The sequence below is a fragment of the Panulirus ornatus genome, chromosome 3, assembly GCF_036320965.1.
Source record: "Panulirus ornatus isolate Po-2019 chromosome 3, ASM3632096v1, whole genome shotgun sequence".
Lineage (NCBI taxonomy): Eukaryota > Metazoa > Arthropoda > Malacostraca > Decapoda > Palinuridae > Panulirus > Panulirus ornatus.
In genome coordinates this window covers 63,884,138-63,911,941 of record NC_092226.1, presented here as the reverse complement: position 1 = coordinate 63,911,941, position 27,804 = coordinate 63,884,138, and the positions used below count along the sequence as shown (strand labels likewise).

Here is a 27,804-nt window from a genome sequence, read left to right as displayed (position 1 = left end):
ATGGAAAGTTTTGTAGGGCCTGGATGTGGAAAGGGAGCTGTGGTTTCGGTGCATTATACATGGCAGCTAGAGAATGAGTGTGAACGAATGCGGCCTTTGTTGTCTTTTCCTAGCGCTATCTCGCGCACATGCGGGGGGAGGGGGTTGTCATTTCATGTGTGACGGGGTGGCGACGGGAATGAATAAAGGTAGCAAGTATGAATTATGTACACGTGTATATATGTATATGTCTGTGTATGTATATATATGTATACGTTGAAACATAGGTATGTATATGTGCATGTGTGGACGTGTATGTATATACATGTGTATGTGGGTTGGTTGGGCCATTCTTTCGCCTGTTTCCTTGCGCTACCTCGCTAACGCGGGAGATAGCGACAAGGTATAATTCATAAATAAATGAAATAACAATCTTATATAAAAACTTTGTATTTCAACATATTTGTACAAGTATGACCTTTTACTACATTAAGTAACATATGTATAACTTTTGATTTATAATTACCTAAGGAGCAATTTCTATGAAAGAGTCTTGGCGTTACCCATGACCTTTCTAAAGGCTCTTGCAGCCCAAGGTTGCGCTAGTGCCAGCAGCAGGGAACTGTAGACGCCTTTGAAGCGAATAGTTCATTGATGAGATGGTATGTACCAGTGAAAGAGCCTCGCCAATGACAGCTTTTTACTTGCGGTGTAAGCTCGAGCAGGTGGAGTCCGGTGACACACCACCGCTCTCTCTCTCTCTCTCTCTCTCTCTCTCTCTCTCTCTCTCTCTCTCTCTCTCTCTCTCTCTCTCTCTCGGAGACCGGAGGGCTGGAAACACTTCCCCTTTTTATTTTTCCGTTTCTGAAAGATGATACGGAAGGAGCCAAGTTGGAAGTCTTCATCGTCCTCGAAAGCTCAGGCTGGGGTTTGTAAATATGTGAGGATGTAACTAAGATGATAAAAGAGGAGAGGTAGGTAGTATGGTTGAGGAAAGGAACCTGGATGTTCTGGCTTTGAGTAGAACAAAAATCAAGTGTATGAAGAAATGATTCTTTGGAAATGTCTTATGAGTAAAGTCACTGGCTGGTGAGAGGACAAGAGATAAGGAAGGGTAGCACTGCTGCTGAAGCAGAAGTTCTAGTAGCATGTAAAACAGTGTAAGGAAGTGAAATCTAGACCGATGTTGGTCAAAATGACAAGAGATGGGTGATTATTATAGCTTTTGCACCTGGCTATGAGAAGAAAGATCATGAGAGGCAAATGTTTTCGGATCAGCTGAATGAGTGTGTCAGCAGTTTTGACGTAAGAGATGGGTTTTAGTGACGGGTGATTTAAATATGAAGGTAAGTAATAGGATCGGGGAATATGGGGTTTTTCAGTAGTGTGGCTGGAGATAGTGAATACTTTGTGGAGGTGTGTGCTGAAAAAGTACCAATGATTGGGAATACCTGGTTTAAAAAAGAGGGACATGCACAAGTTTATGTATGTGAGTAGGAAAGAAAGTCATCGGGCATTATTGGATTATCTACTTATTGATAGGGGTATAAAAGTAAGACTTTTGGTGTGAATGTGCGAAGAGGGGCAGCTGGTGGGATGTCTGATCATTACCTTGAGGAGGCGAAGGTGAAGACTTGTACAAGTTTACAGAAAAGAAGGAACCGTGTAAGTGAGAAGACAGTGGTGAGAGTAAGTGAGTCTGGAAAAGAGACTTGTGTGAAGAAATACCAGGAGAGATTGAGTGTAGAATGGCAGAAAATGAGAGTAAATGAAGCTAGTGAGAAATGGGAGATATTCAGAGAAGTAGTGCTGATGTGTGCAAGAGATGCACCTGATGTGCATAATGTGGACGAGGGGCAAATTGGAAAGAGTAGTGAGTGGTGGAATAAAGTGAAGTTGCTAGAGAAAGAGAGAGAGAGAGGTATACGGGCGGTACTTACAGGGAAGGAGTGCAAATGATTGGGAGAGTTATAAGAGAAAGCGGCAGGAAGTCAAGAGGATGATGCAGAACTTGAAAAAGTTAGGGTGAGCAAGTATCAGTAAACAATGGGGAGAATAAGATATTTTGGAAGGAGGTAAATAATGTGCAAAAATCAACTGAACAAACAGGAATGTCGGTGAAGGAAGCAAATTGGAAAGTGTTAACAAGTAGAGATGGAGTGAGGAGAAGGAGTCAGCATTCTGCAGGAATGTTGAATGTGTTTGATGATAGGGTGGCATATATAAAGTGTTTGGGTCGATTTGGTGTGGTAAGTGAGAGAATCATGGAGAGTAGTTTGAAGAAAGAAGAGGTGGTGGAAGCCTTATGTAAGATGAAACGTGGCAAGGCGGCTTAAGTGGATGGTAGTGCAGTTGGATTTCTGAAGAAAGGGTGACTGACTGTGTTTTTGAATAATCAGTAAGGGTTTTCAGTGTATGTATGGATCATGGTGAGGTGCCTGAGGATTAGCCTAATGCATGTATTGTTCCAATGTATAGGGCAAGCGGAATAAAGATGAATGTTCAGGCTACAGAGGTATAGGCTTGTTGAGTGTACCTGAAAAGTTGCATGAGAGAGTAGTCATGAAGAAGGTGAAGTCATGTACAGAGGAACAGATTGGAGAGGAACAGTATGGTTTTAGAAATGGTGGAGGATGTGTGAATCAGGTGTTTGCTTAAAAGAATGTGTCTGAGAAATGATTAGAAAACCTGTAGGATTTGTATGTAGCATTTATGGATCTGGAGAAAGCATATGATAGGGTTGATAGAGATGCTTTGTGGAAGGTCTTAAGAATATATGACGTGAAAGGAAAACAGCTAGAAGCAGTGAGAAGTTTTATCAAGGGCGTAAGGGTGGGAAGAAATGATAGTGAATGCTTCCAACTGAAGGTTAGTCTACAGCAGGGATGTATACTGTCAACATGTCTGTTTAATCTATCATTTGTTGGGGTAGCGGGGCAGGAAAATGCGAGTCTTGATAGGGAGGCGAGTATGCTTTTTTATAGGGATGAGTGGACGAGGAAAGAGAGTGAGAAACAGCAGAAGTCGATGAGTGAGTTTGAAAGAGTTTGTGAAGAAAGGAAGCTGAGATCAATGTTAATAAAGGCAAGGTTATTACGTTTAGCAGGGTTGAGAGTCAAGTTAATTGAGGGTGTAAGTTTGAATGGACAGAAAGTGGAGGAAATAAAGTGTTCTAGATATCTGGGAGAAGATATGGTGACGATTAGAACCATGGAAGCGGAAGTGAGTCATAGGACGGGCAAAGAGTTGAAAATTCTGGGAGCACTGAAGATGTGTGGAAAGAGAGGTCATTGTCTTGGAGGGCAAAAATGAGTATATATGAAAGTATGATAGTCCCAACAATGTTACATGGATGTAGGCCATTGGCTATAGATAAAGTTTTGCGGAGGAGTGTGGATGTGTTGAATATCAAATGTTTTGGGACGATATTTGATGCCAGGTGGTTTGATCGAGCAAGTATTGAAAGGGCAAGAGAGAGAGGTGTGGTGATGAAAAAATAATACTGTGGTTGAGAGAGCTGAAAAGGGTGTGCTGAAATGTTTGAGACATACAGAGAGGATGAGTGAGGAGAGGTTAGTAAAGAGGAAATATGTGTCGGAAGTTAATGGAACAAAGAGAAGGGAGTGTAAAAAATTTTGAGTGGTCGGGGCCTGAAAATGCAGGAGGAAGAATGGTGTGCACGGGATGAAGTGAATTTGAACGATGTGGTATACTGGGGTCGACGTGCTGTCAATGGACTGAACCAAATCATGTGAAACGTCCGGTGTAAACCATGATAAGGTCTGTGGGGCCTCGATGTGGAGAGGGAGCTATGGTTTCGGTGCATTACACATGACATTTAGAGAATAGATGTGAGCGGATGTGGTCTATCTTCGTCTGTTCCCGGCGCTTCCTCGCTAACGCAGGAAACAGGGATCAAGTATACATACATATATATATATATATATATATATATATATATATATATATATATATATATATATATATATATATATATATAGTGACAGTTGATCTGGTATCTGTATGGTGTCAGAATTGTCATTTCATGGGGTGTCAACAAGTAGGGTACCAGTATATTTCACTGTAGATTCAATCTTGATATGGTGTCAGCTGGCTTGGTGTCACTTGGCGTGACAGCGCCAAGTCTAGTGTCATGAGTTCGGGTGATTACCAGGCAGTGTCATGTGGTGTCATCATTAGGGATACATCTCCAGCTGCTGCTCAGGAAATGAGGAAGATCCGGCCCGGCTAGACTTCTTCCACCATTCGTTCGAAGCGGTGTAGCGAGGTGACGTCACTGGTCGCTGGGTCCTCTCCTTCCTTCATCTGGAACCACAAAACCATTGGTAACTTGAGGGATTTAACCCCCTACAACCTGGAGGCAAGTGAGAGGATAAATTTGCCTCTCTAATCTATTACCTATGCGATATCCTTCCACGACTTTCTACAGAGTAGTTCATAAGTGCTTCCGCACATCTTTAAGTACAGTAATTATTTACTTTTAGTCTTATGAGTTCTCTCATTAACGTAAGTAAGTGATCGAATTATGAATTTCTCTCTCTGCATGAACAGATTAACGTTACTTTACGTAAGTCAAGTACTCTTTCAACCCAACCGTTCCTTCCTTCTTCCAGACACCAACCAATATTTGACCTGACCTTCATGCAGGACACCTGACCCGGGCGAGCAGAAGACGTGGCTAACTTACTTTCAAGGCGTAGGAGCGGACGACCAAGATGTTATAGCAGAGGATGACCGACGCCACACTCACAGGCAGGAGGGCCTTCTCGACGAAGACAAACGCCCCGATGAAGAGAGTGCAGAAGTCGGTCAACATGACGACTCCTCTGGTCCAGACCCAAGCCCACACCAGCTGTGGTCTGTTCTGTAGCGGGGCAGGGACAACACCAAGACCTTCGTCAGTTGCTAGACTCACATGAACCCTTCGTCAGTTTATATTCTCAAATAAAGACAAAATGTAAATGTAGTTGTATCAATATACATCAAGGAGATACGTAGGATTTGATTCTGAATGGAAGAGACTCTCATACAGCTTAAATGATAAGATTTACGTAGAGTCACATATTTATTGTAGTATATATCTATGATTAATTGTTCTCGTTAATTAATCCCTCACTGATCATAAGTGACAACGATGATCAACCGTAACGCCAGCCATGTTCGTGTAACACATAACGTGTTTGTGTTACATGCAAATATGCAACACTAGACGTGTTTGTGTTACATACAAACAAGTACGTAACACTAGACGTGTTTGTGTTACATACAAACAAGTACGTAACACTAGACGTGTTTGTGTTAGAAACAAGTACGTAACGCTAGACGTGTTTGTGTTAGAAACAAGTACATAACACATAGACGTGTTTATGTTACATACAAATATTAAACACTAGACATGTTTGCGTTACATGCAAGTACGTAACACATAGACGTATTTGTGTTATATACAAGTACATAACACATAGACGTGTTTATGTTACATACAAATATGCAACACTAGACGTGTTTGCGTTACATACAAGTACGTAACACATAGACGTATTTGTGTTACATACAAGTATGCAACACTAGACGTGTTTGTGTTATATACAAATAAGTAACACTAGACGTATTTGTGTTACAAACAAGTATGCAACACTAGGCGTGTTTCTATTACAAGTACGTAACACATAGACGTGTTTGTGTTACATACAAGTACGTAGCACATAGACGTGTTTGTGTTACACACAAGTACGTAGGACATAGACGTGTTTGTGTTACATACAAGTACGTAGCACATAGACGTGTTTGTGTTACACACAAGTACGTAGGACATAGACGTGTTTGTGTTACATACAAGTACGTAGCACATAGACGTGTTTGTATTACATACAAGTACGTAGCACATAGACGTGTTTGTGTTACATACAAGTACGTAACAGTAGACGTGTTTGTGTTACATACAACACCAGAAACACTACTCATAGATACGGTTGTTTTGGCCTAGCGACTGAAGTTCCTTCTTGTGCCAACGTTCAACATCGTGAGCGCTCACAGGCGCCCTTATCTCCTTCAAGTGTGTGTGTGTGTGTGTGTGTCCCTGGTGCTGTGTGGGAGCGAACGACCCTGTTCACTTAAGCAATATGGGATCTATATACAGGATAGAGGCAATACCAGCCTATACTCCTACAGTGGAGAGTAAGTCGAGTGTAGCCGCAGGTGGCGCCCCTTCCCCCCCCCCCCCCCCGCCCACCATTAACAGCGAATCATACAAAAAAAAAAAAAGAAAATGAATCTTTCAATTGATTTTTCCGGTGCCGGAGCGGGCAGGGGGGAGCCAATCAGTCGACCCAGTTGGGTACATAGATTGGAGGCTGTGCCCACCATGACGGAGGGATACACGTATGCACAGTGAGCGAGAGGGCTAGAGAGAGAGAGCGAGAGAGAGAGAGAGAGAGAGAGAGAGAGAGAGAGAGAGAGAGAGAGAGAGAGAGAGAGAGAGAGAGAGCCAGCCAATAGGTTCAAGGCCCAAATAGCCACCAACCCATCAGCCACTCACTACATGAACTCCCCCCTGGCGTAGAGACCCTGGGGTTATATGATGGTAGATTTATAGCCCATTGGGGTAGAGACCCTGGGGTAGAGACCCTGGGGTTATATGATGGTAGATTTATAACCCCCTGGGGTAGAGACCCTGGGGTTATATGATGGTAGATTTACCCATTGGGGTAGAGACCCTGGGGTTATATGATGAATTTATAAGACCAATCGCCGTGGTCTTTTTGGTCACTCTCGGTCCTCAGGTTTTTTCAAAGTCGACTATTTCACCTTCCTCACCATTCCTGATCATGGGTTCAGGGGTTGAATGGGAGGTTCAATGGGAGGTTGAATGGGTGGTTGAACGGGGGGTTGAATGGGGGTTGAATGGTAGGTTGAATGGGAGGTTGAATGGGAGGTTGAATGGGAGGTTGAATGGGGGGCTGTATGGGGGTTGAATGGGGGTTGAATGGGGGTTGAATGGGAGGTTGAATGGGGGTTGAATGGGAGGTTGAATGGGGGGTTGAATGGGGGGCTGTATGGGGGTTGAATGGGAGGTTGATTGGGGGGTTGAATGGGGGCTGTATGGGGTTGAATGAGGGATTGAATGGGAGGTTGAATGGGAGGTTGAATGGGGGTTGAATGGGGGTTGAATGGGGGTTGAATGGGAGGTTGAATGGGGGGTTGAATGGGAGGTTGAATGGGAGATTGAATGGGAGGTTGAATGGGAGGTTGAATGGGAGGTTGAATGAGAGGTTGAATGGGGGATTGAATGGGAGGCTGAATGGGGGATTGAATGGGAGGTTGAATGGGGGGTTGAATGGGGGGTTGAATGGGAGATTGAATGGGGGTTGAATGGTAGGTTGAATGGGAGGTTGAATGGGAGGTTGATTGGGGGGTTGAATGGGGGGCTGTATGGGGGTTGAATGAGGGATTGAATGGGAGGTTGAATGGGAGGTTGAATGGGAGGTTGAATGGGAGGTTGAATGGGGGGTTGAATGGGGGGTTGTATGGGGGTTGAATGGGAGGTTGATTGGGGGGTTGAATGGGGGGCTGTATGGGGGTTGAATGAGGGATTGAATGGGAGGTTGAATGGGAGGTTGAATGGGGGATTGAATGGGGGTTGAATGGGAGTTGAATGGGAGGTTGAATGGTAGGTTGAATGGGAGGTTGAATGGGGGATTGAATGGTGGGTTGAATGGGAGGTTGAATGGGGGGTTGAATGGGGGTTGAATGGGGGTTGAATGGGGGTTGAATGGGAGGTTGAATGGGGGGTTGAATGGGAGGTTGAATGGGGGGTTGTATGGGAGGTTGAATGGGAGGTTGAATGGGGGTTGAATGGGGGGTTGAATGGGAGATTGAATGGGAGGTTGATTGGGGGTTGAATGGGAGGTTGAATGGGAGGTTTAATGGGAGGTTGAATGGGAGGTTGAATGGGAGGTTGAATGGGGGCTGAATGGGAGGTTGAATGGAAGGTTGAATAGGAGGTTGAATGGGAGGTTGAATGGGAGGTTGAACCCTCCACCAACACAGCTGTCATCGTTAGACCCATCTTCGGTGTACAAGTTATCTACAAGTTACTGGACGAGGTCTACAAGTTACTGGACGAGGTCTACAAGTTACTGGACGAGGTCTACAAGGCATCTGCAAGATATGCAGTCTGCTGGCCTTCTACAAGCTGAGCAACACGACCTCTAAGCTGTGTCTACAAGGCGCGCGACAAGTCATCTACAAACTGGACGACACTCTGTGTACAGACCACACGACAAGCTGTCAACAACCTGCAAGACACGTTGTTTACAAGCTATCTACAAGTTAAAAGGACACTCGATTTACAAGCTATCTACAAACTACAAGACTCACCGTTTACAAGCCACCTACAGGCTAAATGGACACTCGATTTACAAGCTGTCTACAAGCTGCAAGACACGCTATTCACAAGCTATCTACAAGCTAAATGGACACTCGATTTTTACAAGCTATCTACAAACAGCAAGACACGTTGTTTACAAGCTATCTACAGGACAAGCTCTGTTCTACAAGCCGCCTCTGTGTACATTACACAAGGTGTCTTGGGGTCCACACCCAAGGAAGGCACATACGACCTAGTTACGTCAGGTTAACCCAACTACACACGGTGTGTTGAAGCCTCGGTGTGTTGAAGCCTCGGTGTGTTGAAGCCTCGGTGTGTTGAAGCTTCGGTGTGTTGAAGCTTCGGTGTGTTGAAGCTTCGGTGTGTTGAAGCCTCGGTGTGTTGAAGCCTCGGTGTGTTGAAGCTTCGGTGTGTTGAAGCTTCGGTGTGTTGAAGCCTCGGTGTGTTGAAGCCTCGGTGTGTTGAAGCTTCGGTGTGTTGAAGCCTCGGTGTGTTGAAGCCTCGTGATGTATTCTACAATAGTGACCCCACTAGTGATATCACTGTATTGTTATCATCAGTGACCAGATCAGTGGCCTCTGTGAGTCGTGGAGTGGAGGACTGCTAGATATACCAGTGACCCATTGTGAAATCGCATTTCACTAGTTCACATAATTCTATCTAACATGTGATTTATCTACACATGTGTGATCAACATATCTGTATATATATATATATATATATATATATATATATATATATATATATATATATATATATATATATATATATATATATATATATATATCAATTGACTGTTATATTCCTCTCTTGTCTCTCCCCTGATGATGTGATTATTACACGAAAGTGCACTTGGGAACTTTTCGTGTTTCATTTACCCGTGGACTCATAGGAATATATATATATATATATATATATATATATATATATATATATATATATATATATATATATATATATATATATATATATATATATATCATAAACATTTCCTACATTGCGTAGTATTGATCCCAGATTTGTAGTGTTATTAACCCTTAACATCATCACTTCAAACCCTTGAGGTGTTAAGACGCCTGCTAGTTACAACCGGCTTGAGTTCAACAGGATATGTCCCGCTCTCTAATGACCCAATTACCCTCTCATCTTCCCTCGTTCTGGAGTGAACTACTTAGCAGTCAGTTACGTAACCTTAATTAGACAGATGATTCGTCTTCTTTGACCGTCCTTATGCTTCGACTACCTGTGTAGGATAAGACCCTACGATACCCGATAAGACCCTACGATACCCGATAAGACTCTACGATACCCGATAAGACCCTACGATACCCGATAAGACCCTACGATACCCGATAAGAGACCTAGCGACACCCGATATGTCCAACAATACCCGAGAAGAGACCCAGCGACACCCGATATGTCCTACGATACCCAATAAGACCCTACGATACCCGATAAAAGACCCAGCGACACCCGATATGTCCTGCGATACCCGATGAGACACTACGATACCCCCGATAAGTGACACCCGATATGTCCTACGATACCCGATAAGACCCTATGATACCCGATAAAGGACACCCGATTTGTCCTACGATACCCGATAAGACCCTACGATACCCCCGATAAGTGACACCCGATATGTCCTACGATACCCGATAAGACCCTACGATACCCCCGATAAGTGACACCCGATATGTCCTACGATACCCGATAAGACCCTGCGATACCCCCGATAAATGAAACCCGATATGTCCTAACGATACCCGATAAGACCCCCCCCCACACACGATACCCTTCCCTCTCCATTCCCCCCTCCCCCCCCTCCTCTTCCCCTCATCTCCTCTCCCACTGAACGTGAGGGGGAAGCACTTAGCGTGAGGGGGGAAGGAAAAAAAAATGAGGTGTGAGTTATGAGAAGGTGTGGTGTATGAAGAGACATTCGTCTGTGAGACCAAAAAACTATGGACGACATAATTGTTCACATAAGGTCAAGGGGTTGTTAGGGCCACTGAATGACAAGAGACATCGAGAGACAGTAGGGAAAAGTTTGTAGAAAAGGAGATAAAAAGAAAAAGCAACTCAAAGCTTGGGACAAGATATGAATGAAGCTGTTGAGCAATACAATTATGTGTTTTGAAAATCTGCAATTCGGTATGTGGGGGCAGAGGTGATATGATGATGATGATGATGAAGAAAACATGGTGAATATCCAGTTCGGTGTGTGTGTGTCTGTGTGTGTGTGTGTGAGAGAGAGAGAGAGAGAGAGAGAGAGAGAGAGAGAGAGAGAGAGAGAGAGAGAGAGAGAGAGAGAGAGAGAGAGAGAGAGAGAGAGAGAGAGAGAGAGAGAGAGAGAGAGAGAGAGAGAGAGAGAGAGAGAGAGAGAGAGAGAGAGAGACAGACAGAGAGAGACAGAGAGAGACAGAGAGAGACAGAGAGAGAGACAGAGAGACAGAGAGAGAGACAGACACAGAGAGAGAGAGAGACCAGACCATGATATCATCCATAAGATGACTTAGCAGACTCAGGTGTATTAATGAGAGGAGGAAAAGAGAAATATAACTCACACCAAAAAAAAATGTAACTTAAACTCTCTTCTTTTTTTCTCTCTACAATTTACGACTGACACCACCATCCGTGTCCCAAAGCATGTAATGTAAGTGGATCATCTGTCTTACAAAATCGCAACTCTATAAAAAAAAAAAAGAGTTTCATTCGTCCAGAGTGGAATATCAACGTTCCATTCTGTATCGGGTGAGAGGGAAGCACCACCATCGGGGATTGACAGAGAAGACACACACCCCCACACACCACATACCCACCCACACCCACACACACCCACACACACCACATACCCACCCACACACACACACACCCACACACACCACATACCCACCCACACACACACACACCCACACACACCACATACCCACCCACACACACACACACCCACACACACCACATACCCACCCACACACACACACCCACACACACCACATACCCACCCACACACACACATACCCACCCACACCCACACGCACCTACACACATACCTTGCGAACTCCGTGGATGAGGAGACACGTGAAGCCACAGTGAACTATCGTCTCCAGGGTCGATGCCACCAGCCATTCCAGCAGTCTAGCTGTGGAGAAGATATTATATAGTAAACATACCTTTTTTTTCATACATATTCGCCGTTTCCCGCGTTAGCGAGGTCGCGTTAAGACCAGAGGACTGAGCCTTAAAGGGAATATCCTCCTAACTTGGCCCCCTTCTCTGTTCCTTCTTTTGGAGAATTGAAGAACAGGAGGAGAGGATTTCCAGACCCCCGCTCCCTCCACTTTTAGTCGCCTTCTACGACACGCAGGGAATACGTGGGAAGTACTCTTTCTCCCCTATCCCCGGGATAATGTATATATATATATATATATATATATATATATATATATATATATATATATATATATATATATACACACACACACACATTTATTTATTTATCATACTTTGTCACTGTCTCTCGCATTAGCCAGGTAGCGCAAGGAAACAGACGAAAGAATGGCCCAACCCACCCACTTACAGATGTATATACATACACGTCCACACACGCACATAGACATACCTGTACATCTCAACGTATACATATATATATATATATACACGCACAGACATATACATATATACATATGTACATAATTCATACTGTCTGCCCTTATTCATTCCCGTCGCCGTCCCGCCACACATGAAATGATAGCCACCTCCCCCCGCACGTGCGCGAGTTAGCGCTAGGAAAAGACAACAAAGGCCGCATTCGTTCACACTCAGTCTCTACTTGTCATGCATAATACACCGAAACCACAGCTCCCTTTCCACATCCAGGCCCCACAAAACATTCATGGTTTACCCCAGACGCTTCACATGCCCTGGTTCAATCCATTGACAACACGTCGACCCCGGTATACCACATCGTTCCATTTTACTCTATTCCTTGCACGCCTTTCACCCTTCAGCATGTTCAGGCCCCAGTCACTCAAAATCTTTTTCACTCCATCTTTCCACCTCCAATTTGGTCTCCCACTTCTCGTTCCCTCCACCTCTGACACATATATCCTCTTGGTCAATCTTTCCTCACTCATTCGCTCCATGTGCCCAAACCATTTCAAAACACCCTCTTCTGCTCTCTCAACCACACTCTTTTTTATTACCACATATCCCTCTTACCCTTTCATTACTTATTCGATCAAACTACTTCACACGACATATTGTCCTCAAACATCTCATTTCCAGCACATCCACCCTCCTCCGCACAATTTTATCTATAGCCCACGCCTCGCAACCATATAACATTGTTGGAACCACTATTCCTTCAAACATACCAATTTTTGCTTTCCAAGATAACTTTCTCGACTTCCACACATTTTTCAACGATCCCAGAATTTTCGCCCCCTCCCCTACCCTATGATTCACTTCCGCTTCCATGGTTCCATCCTCAGTCAAATCCACTCCCAGATATCTAAAACACTTCACTTTCTCCAGTTTTTCTTCATTCAAACTTACCCCCTAATTGATTTGTCCCTCAAACCTTCTGTACCTAATAACCTTGCTCTTATTCACATTTACTCTTAACTTTCTTCTTTCACACACTTTACCAAACTCAGTCACAAGCTTCTGCAGTTTCTTACCCGAATCAGCCAACAGTGAACAACAACTGACTCACTTTCCAAGCTCTCTCATCCACAACAGACTGCATACTTGCACCTCTTTCCAAAACTCTTGCATTCACTTCCCTAACAACCCCATCCGTAAACAAATTAAACAACCATAGAGAGATCACGCACCCTTGCCGCAAACCAACATTCACTGAGAACCAATCACTTTCCTCTCTTCCTACACGTACACATGCCTTACATCCTCGATAAAAACTTTTCACTGCTTCTAACAACTTGCCTCCCACACCATATATTCTTAATACCTTCCACAGAGCATCTCTATCAACTGTATCATATGCCTTCTCCAGATCCATAAAAGCTACATACAAATCCATTTGCTTTTCTAAGTATTTCTCACATACATTTTTCAACGCAAACACTCTGATCCACACATTCTCTACCACTTCTGAAACCACACTGCTCTTCCCCAATCTGATGCTCCGTACATGCCCTCACCCTCTCAATCAATACCCTCTCACATAATTTCCCAGGAATACATTCAGTTTTATCCCCTTTGCCTTTGTACAATGGCACTATGCACGCATTCCGCCAATCCTCAGGCACCTCACCATGAATCATACATACATTAAATAACATTACCAACCACTCAACAATACAGTCACCCCCTTTTTTGATAAATTCCACTGCAATACCATCCAAACCCGCTGCCTTGCCGGCTTTCATCTTCCGCAAAGCTTTTACTACCTTTTCTCTGTTTACTAAATCATTTTCCCTAACCCTCTCACTTTGCTCACCACCTCGACCAAAACATCCTATATCTGCCACTATATCATCAAACATATTCAACAAACCTTCAAAATACTCACTCCATCTCATTCTCACATCACCACTACTTGTTATCACCTCCCCACTAGCCCTCTTCACTGATGTTTCCATTTCTTCCATTGTCTTTCTTACGCACTTTATTTACCTCCTTCCAAAACATCTATAATATATATATATATATATATATATATATATATATATATATATATATATATATATATATATATATATATATATATATTTTTTTTTTTTTTTCGCTGTCTCCCGCGTTTGCGAGGTAGCGCAAGGAAACAGACGAAAGAAATGGCCCAACCCACCCCCATACACATGTATATACATACGTCCACACACGCAAATATACATACCTACACAGCTTTCCATGGTTTACCCCAGACGCTTCACATGCCTTGATTCAATCCACTGACAGCACGTCAACCCCGGTATACCACATCGCTCCAATTCACTCTATTCCTTGCCCTCCTTTCACCCTCCTGCATGTTCAGGCCCCGATCACACAAAATCTTTTTCACTCCATCTTTCCACCTCCAATTTGGTCTCCCACTTCTCCTCGTTCCCTCCACCTCCGACACATATATTCTCTTGGTCAATCTTTCCTCACTCATTCTCTCCATGTGCCCGAACCAATTCAAAACACCCTCTTCTGCTCTCTCAACCACGCTCTTTTTATTTCCACACACACACATATATATATATATATATATATATATATATATATATATATATATATATATATATATATATATATATATATTTTTTTTTTTTATACTATTCGCCATTTCCCGCGTCAGCGAGGTAGCGTTAAGAACAGAGGACTGAGCCTTTGAGGGGATATCCTCACCTGGCCCCCTTCTCTGTTCCTTCTTTTGGAAAATTAAAAAACGAGAGGGGAGGATTTCCAGCCCCCCGCTCCCTTCCCTTTTAGTCGCCTTCTACGACACGCAGGGATTACGTGAGAAGTATTCTTTCTCCCCTATATATATATATATATATATATATATATATATATATATATATATATATATATATATATATATATATATATATATATATATATATATATATATATATATATATATGTATATATATATATATATATATATATATAAAGCGGAAGGTGGGGAGATGGAGATGACCTGGAGGAGTTCCACATCCACTGGGATGAAGGGAGGGAGACAGGAGGATAAACGAGGTTACCATAGCACTAGTAGAGGCACCAGATGTGGCCCCTGCACCGACTGACGGTAAGGACAGACAGTACAGGAAGAAAAACAAGATGAAGATATGGACAAGAATGTAATAGTATCCTTCAAAGCAACTGGCAACATGATGATCAGTTATTATAAACAATTTGCAACAAGATGGTATTGTGATCATAAATAATTTGCAACATGATGGTCAGTAATTATAATCAATTTGCAACATGGTCAGTAATCATAATCAATTTGCAACATGATGGTCAGTAATTATAAACAATTTGCAAAATAATGATCTGTAATTATAAACAATTTCCAACATGATGGTCAGTAATCATAATCAATTTACAACATAGTGATCAGTACTTATAAACAATTTGCAAAATGATGATCAGTAATTGTGGTCAGTAATTTTGAACAATTTGCAACATGATCAATAATCATTATTTGCAACATGATGATCAATGATTATAAACAATTTGAGAGATAACCCCATCATGACCTCGAGGTCACGTGAGGTCATTACTCACCTGAACCCTCGCCAGCACTGACGTACAAGAACATCCCGAAGTCAATACACACAGCGACGAGGAAGAGCTGCAAGAAATACGGTGTTTTAAAGCTTCATTTATTGCCTCAGCGGCGGAGGCAGTTGGATAATTGTATGACCTAAGGGCCCCCATTTACGGGTTTCAGCAGGTTTTTTAAATCTTTTTTTCTAGTTTTCTAGCTTCAAGGTTGCGCTACAGTCAGAAGTAGGGAACTGGTAGACTTCTTTAGAGGTAGGTTATCTCTAATACACATAGAATTCAATAAGACAGAATATTTAGTTACTAATCTTCTTTCTTATGTTCTCTAATTTTTTCAGTATTATTCTCCCATTAGGTGGGTGCTCAAACACCAGTTGTCCAAAGTTACCCATTCATTTCTATCAAGCTTTCGCCTTCACAGAGGCATCATAAGGAATCTACAAATAGAGAAAATAACTGACTCACAAAACTTGGTTATGATATGCAAATCACAAACAATATATATATATATATATATATATATATATATATATATATATATATATATATATATATATTTAAGAAACACTCGGAAAAACCACAGTGCTTAGTACATAAAAGTAAGTAAGGGAAAACACTAAAAGCAAAACAGCTAAAGAATATCATGAAGGGTACTATGAGTTATAAACTAATTACAACATATGAAAACAGAAATATAAAAATAATTACAGTTGAGGAAAAACACAGAAGACAATAATAAACGAGGTAGGAATGTAGAAAATCCATCAATTAATACATTAAGCAGGGTCAAGCAAGACCGTCATAATCCGGATGTGGAGCTGAGGTTAAGTTGGGCTCGTCTGATTATCTCTGACCTTCGTTATCCAAGACCGGGTGCCTGACGTCCAGAAATGGCGGACTAGGTAGCTTGTGGTGGGTCAATGATGTGTCCCAACCGTCCTAATATGGCGTTAGGTTTACGTTCTATTGACGGGCCATCAAAGAGCTGTATGGCTGTGGTCATTTTTGTCTGGATGTTGATGACACGTGCTTTCTCTCTGATGTGAATGGCCTATAATACCTTTGGTCTCCTCCGATCACTGCAACTAGCAATGATTTACGTGTCATTCACTATAATCTCCTCGTTAGTCTCGTTGCATGCTTTTGTTCATGATGTTTGATTCCACCTTCTTGTAAGTGGAGCTGCTGCTCAGGGTGCAGGTTTTATGTCTAATGTAGTTTATGCAATGGGGCTGACAGTCCCCAATATTGGCATCGGTACCTATATACCACATCGGCACGATTCAAACCATCAAAGCGACCTACCATATTGTTGTTCATTACGAGCGAACATGTTTTCGGATTGTTGTAGTATATGATCAGACTGATATCCTTGTTTTCATTAATCACTCTGCAGTTTCTGGCCACAATATCTGGCACTACCTTCTCGTCCTTTCGCTATATTGTCGTAGATGTGTTCCTGTAGTAAACTTTAATGCTGTCACATTGAGGTTGTTTGGCATGAGATGTTGCTCCACCATGGTCTTCACAATGGTATGAGATCCAAAATTTGAATATCTATTTGTTAATCAACATTGGCCGGACACGTCGAATTTCTTGGTGTAGAAGTTGCCAGGTGGAGCACACCTTGTAATGCATAAATTGCATATAGGGTGTCATTCTTGCATACGTGAGGAGAGCGATCAAGGTGTACTCAACCTGGCAACTTCTACAAGAAATTCGACGTGTCCGTCAAATGTTAATTAACAATGGACATCAAGATACTGAATTTGTTACCTTTGTGAACACCATGCTGGAGCAGCGTCTCGTGGCAAACAGACAACCTCAGCGCGTTAGCATTTAAGTTTTTGTCAATGAATACAAACTTTTTACGACTGATAAGACGGATAGGAGAGGAGGTGGGGTAACACTTTTATGATATTTAGGGCTGTAACAGGAGTGTAAATTAAACAGAGGGTATGTATCAACGGAGTTACATCGGACTGGGGCAATGTAGCCAGTGGTGTTCCTCTGGGGTCAGTCTTGGGACCGCTCTTGTTCTTTGTATAGGTATTAACGATTTGGATATGGTAATAGCCAGCGACTTAAGTAAATTTACCGATTATACAAAATTAGGGGCATTAATTGACTCGACGAAAATCAAATGAATTTGCAGAGGGACTAAATAGATTATCAGAAGGGGCGGGTTCATGGAAAATGGAATTCAACATAGATAGATGCACAACACTTAATGTGGGTCAAGACAGGAGCACTGATTACAAACTGGACAATATTACTATTGGTAAACAGAATGCAAAAGAGATTTAGGGGTACTGGTGAGCAAGGATCTTAAGCCGCGGCAAGAATGTATTAAAGTGTGTAATAAGGCTAATAGGATGTTAGAGTTTATTAATAGGACTGTCAGCAATAGAACTCCTAGAGTATTATTGCAACTTTATCTTGCGTTGGTGAGACCACATTTGGATTATGTGGTACAGTTTCGGGCTTCATATCATGCAGTTGATATCAATTGTTGAGAGAAAGTACAAAGGTGAGTGACAAAAATGATCCTTGCAATTAAAAACTTCTCTTATGAAGACGGTTAAATAGACTGAATTTACACACACACTTAAGAGGAGGAGGGATATGATCAAAGTTTTTGAATGGGTGAAGGGCATTGATAAAGGTAACAAGAATAAAGTTCATAGAATGGCGCCACAGGATAGGACATAGAGTAATGGATTTGAGTTAGAAAAAAATAGATTCAGGTCCGATGTGGGTAAATATTGGTTCAAGAATAGGGTAGTAGATATATGGAACAAGATGCCGAGTACAGTAGTGGAAGCTACTTGGGGATCTTTAGGTAGCTTTAAACGAAGGTTGGATGATGTGTTTATGGGGTCAGGCGACTGATTGTAGGGTGGACTGACTCAGGACCTGCCTAGTATGGGCCCAATATTCCTCTTGTAGTGTCCTCATGTCTTATGTTCTTGCGCAACATATCGACAGGACGAGAAAGGTCATGCGAGACATTGTGGCCAGAAACTGCAAAACGATTGATCAAGACAAGGAGATCAGTCTGATTATATATACTACAACAATCCGAAAACATGTTCACTTCTAATGAACAACAATATGGTAGGTCGCTTGGGAAGTTTGATGATACCGATGTGGTATGTGAGCACCGATACAGTATCGGGGACTGTCAGCACCTACCACATTGAACTACATTGGACGTACAGCCCACACCCTGAACCGCCTCCTCACGCTCCACTTAGAAGAAGGTGGAATCATTCATATAACATCATGAACCAAAGCTTGGAACGAGACTAACGAGGGAGATTAGAGTGAATAACACCAAAATCATTACTAGTTCCAGTGATCGGAGGAGACTACAGATATATGAATCATTTTGCAGAGTGAAACCCAAACCTCCCCTTGACTCCAAGAACTCTTTATTTATCCCTTTTAGTAATGATTTTACTTTACTTCCTGTGTTGTTTAAATCCTTGAATGTAAATATGTCTTCAGCAACAACAGTACTATAAAGAATATCTTAATCAGAAATTAACCAAAAAGCTCCGCAGGATGCGTTTATAGAGTACCATTAAAAATTGTGATAAGTTTTATGTTGGGCAGACTGGTGAGGATCTTTCTGCTAGACTTAAGCAACGTAGATATAGTATAAACACGACAAGAATCAAATGCGTTGTTCAATCATGTTAAGAATTATGATCATTGTATTGACTGGAGTAATGCCATCTCGGTTATTACCACGAGACATATCACTAAATCGTATACCATCAAATACAAAAAGAATCACAACCTTTATGTCAGTGAAGGTCAGTACAAATTGAAGAGTTTTGTTGTTTATAAAATTTGTAAAAAGTTCTCTTTCTTGTCCACGTGATAAGTTTATGAAACGCTTCTCGCCAGACTTGAACGCACCCGACCTCCATTCCGGTAGTCACTCTACTAAATGGCGTCTTAGCTACGTCTCTTCGTCGTATATCCACTGACTATTATCTTTCCTGTATCTCCCCTGATGATGTGATCATTACAAGAAAGTGCACTTGAGAACTTATCGTGTTTCATTTCCCTGTGGTAAGGACGGAATATGTATGTATATAATCTTACCCGCAAGTGGTATCACTAAAGGTAGGACAGGAAATTACTACATCTTCGAAGATCTTTTCGCCCCAAAGGAGCCCCCATACCCTGCTCCCGCGTGGAGCGCAAAAGAATCCTTGGGTGACATAATCAATATATCATAATCTCTGTCTATGGAAAAAATACTAAAATACTATGAAAGAAATATCCATTTTTTTTTCTGTAATCATCTTAATATTTCTTATCTTTTTATCTACCTTTTCTGCCTTTTGCTAAAAGGAAATCGATAGGTTTCTCTGAACTCTAGTCACACAGAAGGACATTTCATCACATCTCTGCAGGTCAGTTCTGCTCTCCTGACACACCATAATGTGGAACGAGACGTAACCATTCACCGGACGCTCCGTCATAACACTGACACATCCTGTTATCATGAGACGACAAGAAGAAGGAAGGGAAAGGAAATGATGTATACTTTCAGCTCTGACCTTGGCGAGTGAGGCAGTGAGCACACTACTCACAATCTCCAGCGAAGCAATGATGAGGACCCCAGTGCGGAGAGAACAGCAACAGAAGCAACATTGGTCAAGGACCAACCAAGATGATATTATTTTCACCTTCCTTCCTCCAGCCATCTTGTGAGAGGAGGATGTTGTGGTGGTGGTGGTGGGGTCAGCTGGTGGTGCTCCTGGGAAATGAGGGAGAAGTGACACTTCCTGACTGGATACCAGTCTGGAATACAACCCGGATCTGTCTTAATTCACCCTCATGATATAGATTCATGAATATATAAACATTTGCACGCACACACACACACACACACACACACACACACACACACACACACACACACACACATGCAAACACATGCAAACACAGATACGATTTAAAAGATATTGAATATTTTTCATTGTCTTTTCCCTTATATCATAGCCACGTCCTCCTCGACATATCTATCCTTAAGTAATTACTAATGGCTTTGATGAGGGCCTCAGCTGCCCGTGTCATCTCAACTATCATAAAATAGATATGCAAGGAGAATAACAGTATACTGTATACTGCCACATATATACTGTGTTAGATTAAACTACTGAAACATGTGTGCAAATACAGTATGTATATTACCTAACCATATTACCTCGTAGAAGCTGGGTTTAGAGAGAGAGAGAGAGAGAGAGAGAGAGAGAGAGAGAGAGAGAGAGAGAGAGAGAGAGAGAGAGAGAGAGAGAGAGAGAGAGAGAGAGAGAGAGAGAGAGAGAGAGAGAGAGAGAGAGAGAGAGAGAGAGAGAACAAAGAACCTTAAATAGAGTTATTAATGGAAAAAAAACGTAAGAGAAAATTCGTCATCTAACCTAGATATGAACTGCAAAAAACAGAAATCAAATAGAATTAGAACACAGCTTTAGCAGTATCTCTTCTCTTCCGTATGGAGCCAATAGTAAACATTCAAGCGTGTGTAATATATTAATAAATGAATGAAATATTCCTTCCTGTTATTGGATATCATAAAAATCCTGGCTAGGCTTCGTGAGTGATAATCCTTGATTGATTAAAAATCTATAAATCTCCTTAATTTAGAGTTTTTGCGACACGTCTCATGTGGGTTTCTCTCTCTCTCTCTCTCTCTCTCTCTCTCTCTCTCTCTCTCTCTCTCTCTCTCTCTCTCTCTCTCTCTCTCTCTCTCTCTCTCTCTCTCTCTCTCTCTCTCTTTGTCGATGTTTCTCAAGACCTAACTTACTTTTGGATTCTGTTGTACGTCTGAGAAACACAGATCAGCAACAGTAAACATGATGGTGAGGACAGACAATGGACGCCATGCAATTGCATCCACCAATCTTCTCTTCGTGCTAACCTCATCCTTACCTCACCACTTCGGATCCGCCTCACGCCCCTGACAGAAATGCTCCTGGAGTTCTTCGTTCCCTCCTTCTGGAAATTACTGACTACCACAGTTGACGCCTTCTACCAACCCGTCCGTGGTGGTTAGTGTGGTGTGTTGGTGGTGAGGGGTGCACGGCTACGTGGCTGGCCTGCTCCACCTCCTCCACCTCTTAATACAAGCTAACTGGACCGAACCCCTGACTCACTCACTCCATTGGATGGCGAGCATCACCACAGGAGCCAAATGTCGCAAGACCCTGTCACTCTATCTCCCTCTATAACTCAATGATAGACATTTAAACCCTCTATCACCTCTGACACTTGAACTTATACTGAGCAAGAGGGTGTTCAGTAAGGATTCAGAACCAAGAATTGCTCCTCAACACATATATAAACTCATGATACCCGTGGCTCTCAGAAGATGAAACACGACCACACGTTTCTGCACCAGAGCAACGATGGTGTTTGCTGATTTTCGTACAAGCTGACGATGGTCAGTACAGACTTCCAGGACTTTACATCAGCCTCAAGCTTACCATACTCTGTGTCGGTAAGCATCTGTTGTTCGTCAGTTCAAACAGACAGGGGAACATATCCAGACATTAACTCAGATGGAGGATATGCCTTCGGTCTATTCATTCTCGTCTATTCATTCTAGTTTACGTCGAACTTTGGTTCTCTGTATCCCATTCATTGTAAGCAAACTGGGTCTTTCGATAGATGTTGACTATCGTCAACGACATGACGTGTAAACGTATTGTCCATATCTTCAGTTTCATCGTTTGTATATCTATGATCTAAAGGGGAAAAAATATGACATTCATCCTCTGCGATCTTAATGTCAAATGCGACAAGCAAGCGGCTAAGGTTACGTTTGATGACGTATCGTGACGCAAGAGCGTGATAGAGTAACAGCAAGATGTGGGGAGAACAACACATGATGTTACACTCGTTAATCGTAATGACCTTCACGTTGTCCTCGACAGGAGAGGCTGGGAGGGAGCCATCAATGTAAACAATACAGACTTAACCTAGGAAAAAAAGATGTCCACTAAGACATTAATAGATGGGAAGGGATATGACTTGTTGATGAACCATAGGAGAATCTCGAAGAACTGACTCCAAATTGTGGAATAATGAGAGATCACTAACCAATAAGACATATTGTTGATTCCCTACACTCGCTAGGAAACACGAGAGAGGAAAACAAGTGATTATACGTCAATATGAAGACCATAATTCTAGCTGTGTTATTAGGAAGTGAGTCATTACCTAGGCTACTGGTTTATGAACTCAGGAAAGCAGCCCGCCTGGCTGAATCAATAAGAAATAATCGGTGTTTATCTTCCACTCGAATTCATTGGCAGGAGAATCATCTTGTGTTGTTGACACAATCCCATTGCGAACAGAGGACAGCATTTTGCATCACAGTGTACACCATCATCAAACGCACTTAAGGTAGATAAAGTGGTAGATCAAGATAAGTCTTATGTGCGAGCAATGGAAGGGAGAAATAAGTGAGGTTAAAAAGCCCATTGGCTATCATTTGCTCATGAGAATCTTCCAGAGGAGAGGAAGTGTGTCAGTACAGTACAGTCATTCAAAACGAAAAAAAAATGTCTATACTCAGAAACTTTTGCCCAACTAGACCGACGTCTGTAGTTGCTATGCAAATGGAAACGATCATTCGAGACGAGATTGTGAATCATTTAGAGGATAATCACTCTAACTAGCAGTTCACAGGTAGGATTTTCGACAAGATCATTCACGCCTGGTAAATCTACTTGATATTCAAAAAGCATTTGATAAAGTTCTACATCAAAGATTCCTATCAAAGGGTTATGTTGCGTGATGTAGATGGTGTATTCAAGTGACCAGAAATTCAACTGAGTGGTTATGTCTAAGGATAGTAAGACACAACAAGCAGTGTGCCTTACAATCCTCTACAAACAGATTGTCTGCTCCAACTTAAACTGTGCCTCACCTCTCTGGACATCCTCGCTTCCCAAAGCAAACACATCAGAAGTACAACGCTCATAGCAGGGAGTTGATCCCAGAATAATCACCGGTTGCTCAGCCATCACAAACATTAATCACCTACATAGTAAAACCTCTTTCAGGACACCCCCACCTGGACATTGCATGACATCCACTTCTATGCATAACCATTGACCTCCCATGCAAGCCACTCCATAACCATTCACCGAGCAGATAAGCACATGAATTGTCTCGTATGTTCTCGAGACCTAGGACGACCCTGTCTGTTGTCTTGAAGTTTGTTTGCGATAGTAGGAGCCTGTCGCATGGACAGTACATGACCCGAAAGGTCGTACATGACAGCCCTCTGGCCACTAGTGTGTCTGAAACAGTCATCAATCACCTCAGGTCGTCAGACACCCAGAGGGAAGGAGAACGACTACAGCCGATGGTTTCCTGTAGTTCGTCAACAAACGAGCCATGGAGGTTAAGCGAGGTTATGCTCAAGACATCTTCGATATGATGCCTAATATGATGATCCGTAGATGTATGTATGTGGTCACCATTCTATATCCATGCTTTAGATTATCCCCATACGGCCTATCCCTCTTACTGTTGTTACCTGCTGAGGTGTTTACAGAAGGTAATCGTGTGGGTTAATGACACATACTCACACCCCACGAGCGCCCACGTCCCTCGCCTTGACACGTGAGCAACGCCACATATTCCACCTGGCTTCCAAAGCCATCTCACTGATCCTAGGCACCCGTAATCCCGAAGAGAGGTCTCTCACAGGAAGGTGTCACAGTAGAACCTGTAGACCAGCGAGTGTGACCCCTAAGTTATCTGCAAGTGCCTAGTGCTTCCTGATGGAGCCACACTCCGTCAGGAGAGACTCAATCCTCTTGAGATAATGATGATTTAGTTCAACCAGCGATGACTTCCCTGTGTTGTGCTGAAGGCACGGATGAAGACTTGGGAGCTCAGTTTAGCTTGGAGCTAACAGCCTCACAAGGCCTGTAATCAGAGGTAGTAAGCCAGTCGCTTGACTCATCCCCCTACGTAAACCCTTCCATTATTCTGTGTTGCGCGTGTAATGTTCTGTACTTACCGTAACATGTACAGTAAGATCTTCCACTTCTACTTCAGTATCTGAGGTCTGCATTCACGCTCCTACGTCACCCTTCCTTGTTTGAGTTTCACCGTCCATCATATCATTAAGTTTTATAACAGTAGTTACTTAACAAACCACAGCTTCAAGATAACCACCTCTAGTCTACCCTCATATATAAATATATATATATATACATATATATATATATATATATATATATATATATATATATATATATATATATATATATATATATATATATATATATATATATATATATATATATATATATTCCTATGAGTCCACGGGGAAACTGAAACACGAAAACACAAAAAGTGTTTGATTTTCACCGTGGACTCATAGGAATATCTTGATCACGCGCAAAATTGTGATCCTTTCCAAAATATATATATATATATGTATATATATATATATATATATATATATATATATATATATATATATATATATATATATATATGTATATATATATATATATATATATATATATATATATATATAGAGAGAGAGAGAGAGAGAGAGAGAGAGAGAGAGAGAGAGAGAGAGAGAGAGAGAGAGAGAGAGAGAGAGAGAGAGTGCACTTTTGTGTAATAATCACATCATCAGGAGAGACACAAGAGAGAAATATAACAGTCAGTTGATATAAAACGAAGAGACGTAGCTAGGACGCCATTTGGTAAACATGGGACAATTGCATGTTTACGAAATGATGTCCTAGCTACGTCTCTTCACTGTATATCAACTGACTGTTACATTTCTCTCTTGTGTCTCCCCTGATGATGTGATTATTACACGAAAGTGCACTTGGGAACTTATCGTGTGTCATTTTCCCCGTGGACTGATAGGAATATACTTGATCACGCGCAGAATTGTGATCCTTTCCAATATATATATATATATATATATATATATATATATATATATATATATATATATATATATATATATATATATATATATATATATATATATATACATATATATATATATATATATATATATATATATATATATATATATATATATATATATATATATATATATATATATATATATATTCATTATAATTTGTCGCTGTCTTCGCGTTAGCGAGATAGCGCGAGGAAACAGACAAAAGAATGGCCCAACCCACACACAGCACATATACATACCTATACATCTCAACGTATACATATATATACAAGCACAGACATATACATATATACACATGTACATAATTCATACTGTCTGCCCACATTCATTCCCGTCGCCACCCCGCCACTTATGAAATGACAACCCCCTTCCCCGCATGTGCGCGAGGTAGCGCTAAGAAAAGACAACAAAGGCCCCATTCGTTCACACTCAGTCTCTAGCTGTCATGTATAATGCACCGAAACCACAGCTCCCTTTCCACATGCAAGCCCCACAGAATTTTCCATGGTATACCCCAGACGCTTCACATGCCCTGGTTCAATCTATTGACAACACGTCGACCCCGGTATACCACATCGTTCCAATTCACTCTATTTCTTGCACGCCTTTCACCCTCCTGCATGTTCACTCAAAATCTTTTTCACTCCATCCTTCCGCCTCCAATTTGGTCTCCCACCTCTCCTCGTTTCCTACACCTCTGACACAATAGGTGTCATTTTCTCCATGTGACCAAACCACTTCAAAACACCCTCTTCTCTTCTCTCATCCACACTCTTTTTATTACCACGCATCTCTCTTACCCTATCATTACTTATTTGATCAAACCACCTGACACCACATATTGACCTCAAACATCTCATTTCCAGCACATCCACCCTCCTCCGCACAGCTCTATCTATAGCCCACGCCTCGCAACCATATATAATTGTTGGAACCACTATTCCTTCAAACATACCTATTTTTGCATTCCAAGATAACGCTCTCGACTTCCTCACATTTTTCAACGTTCCCAGAACTTTCGCCCCCTCCCCCACCCTATGATTGACTTCCGCTTCCATGGTTCCATCCGCTGCCATATTCACTCCCAGATATCTAAGACACTTTACTTCCTCCAGTTTTTCTCTATTCATGCTTACCTCCCAATTAACTTGTCCCTCAACCTTACTGTACCTAATAACCTTGCTCTTATTCACATCTACGCTCAGCTCTCTTCTTTCAAACACTTTACCAAACTCAGTCACCAGTTTCTGCAGTTTCTCACACCAATCAGCCACCAGCGCTGTATCATCAGCAAACAACAACTGACTCACTTCCCAATAGACTGCATACTTGCCCCTCTTTCCAAAACTCTTGCATTCACCTCCCTAACAACCCCATCCATAAACAAATCAAACAACCATGGAGACATCACGCACCCCTACCGCAAACCAACATTCACTAAGCACCAATCACTTTCCTTTCTTCCTACTCGCACACATACCTTACATCCTCGATAAAAACCTCTTACTGCTTCTAACAACTTACCTCCCACACCATATATTCTTAATACCTTCCACACAGCATCTCTATCAGCTTCATCATATGCCTCCTCCAGATCCATAAATGCTACATACAAATCCATTTGCTTTTCTAAGTATTTCTCACATACATTCTTCAAAGCAAACACCTGATCCACACATCCTCTACCACTTCTGAAACCACACTGCTCTTCCCCAAACTGATGCTCTGTACATGCCTTCACCCTCTCAATCAATACCCTCCCATATAATTTACCAGGAAGACTCAACAAACTTATACCTCTGTAATTTGAGCACTCACTCTTATATATATATATATATATATATATATATATATATATATATATATATATATATATATATATATATATGATCACCTACCTGTAGTGTGGTGTTCATTGTGCCTGACAATTATCAACACCCGATAAACTTGTTAACTCGTTCGGCAGAATAATTCTTTTCTTGCTTTTGCATTCTCTTATTCTTCTTTCACGTCGCCTGAAAACCTCCTCAGCCTCTGGTAGAAGCTGTAGGTTTGGCGCTTTGCCGAATATCTTGCTTAAAAAAAAAAAAATCCACACTAGCCAACCCACCCGGAGAGCAATTGCGTCTAATATGGCACGATCCTTACCACTGCTACATTTGCAGGAGTTCTACTCCTATTT

The 27,804-nt window shown here is 41.8% G+C and overlaps 1 protein-coding gene across 2 annotated transcripts; it reads right to left on the bottom strand.

The window, feature by feature from the left end:
* Positions 1 to 413: 413 nt before the first annotated feature.
* Positions 414 to 21,790, bottom strand: LOC139762873 (uncharacterized). Of its 2 annotated transcripts, none has more exons than XM_071688104.1 (6): positions 21,581 to 21,790; positions 20,206 to 20,405; positions 15,629 to 15,695; positions 11,443 to 11,531; positions 4,688 to 4,864; positions 414 to 4,305 (listed from the first exon to the last, which is right to left on the bottom strand). In XM_071688104.1, exons 2-6 carry the CDS (start codon positions 20,350 to 20,352, stop codon positions 4,228 to 4,230), a joined length of 558 nt encoding a protein of 185 aa, XP_071544205.1. In that variant the 5' UTR covers positions 20,353 to 20,405; positions 21,581 to 21,790; the 3' UTR covers positions 414 to 4,227. The 2 variants fall into 2 exon arrangements, with proteins under 2 accessions (XP_071544205.1, XP_071544214.1); XM_071688113.1 differs by having other exon boundaries at positions 20,239 to 20,405; positions 21,581 to 21,789.
* Between the last annotated feature and the right edge of the window lie 6,014 nt (positions 21,791 to 27,804).

Excerpts from the sequence above, each read along its gene's own strand:
- LOC139762873 (XM_071688104.1), bottom strand. The coding sequence starts at position 20,352 with ATGGCTGGAGGAAGGAAGGTGAAAATAATATCATCTTGGTTGGTCCTT. Across the intron at positions 11,532-15,628 it reads CAGTGCTGGCGAGGGTTCAG|CTAGACTGCTGGAATGGCTG; the intron begins GTGAGTAATGAC and ends TCTTCTCCACAG. Across the intron at positions 4,865-11,442 it reads TCATCCACGGAGTTCGCAAG|AACAGACCACAGCTGGTGTG; the intron begins GTATGTGTGTAG and ends GCCCCGCTACAG.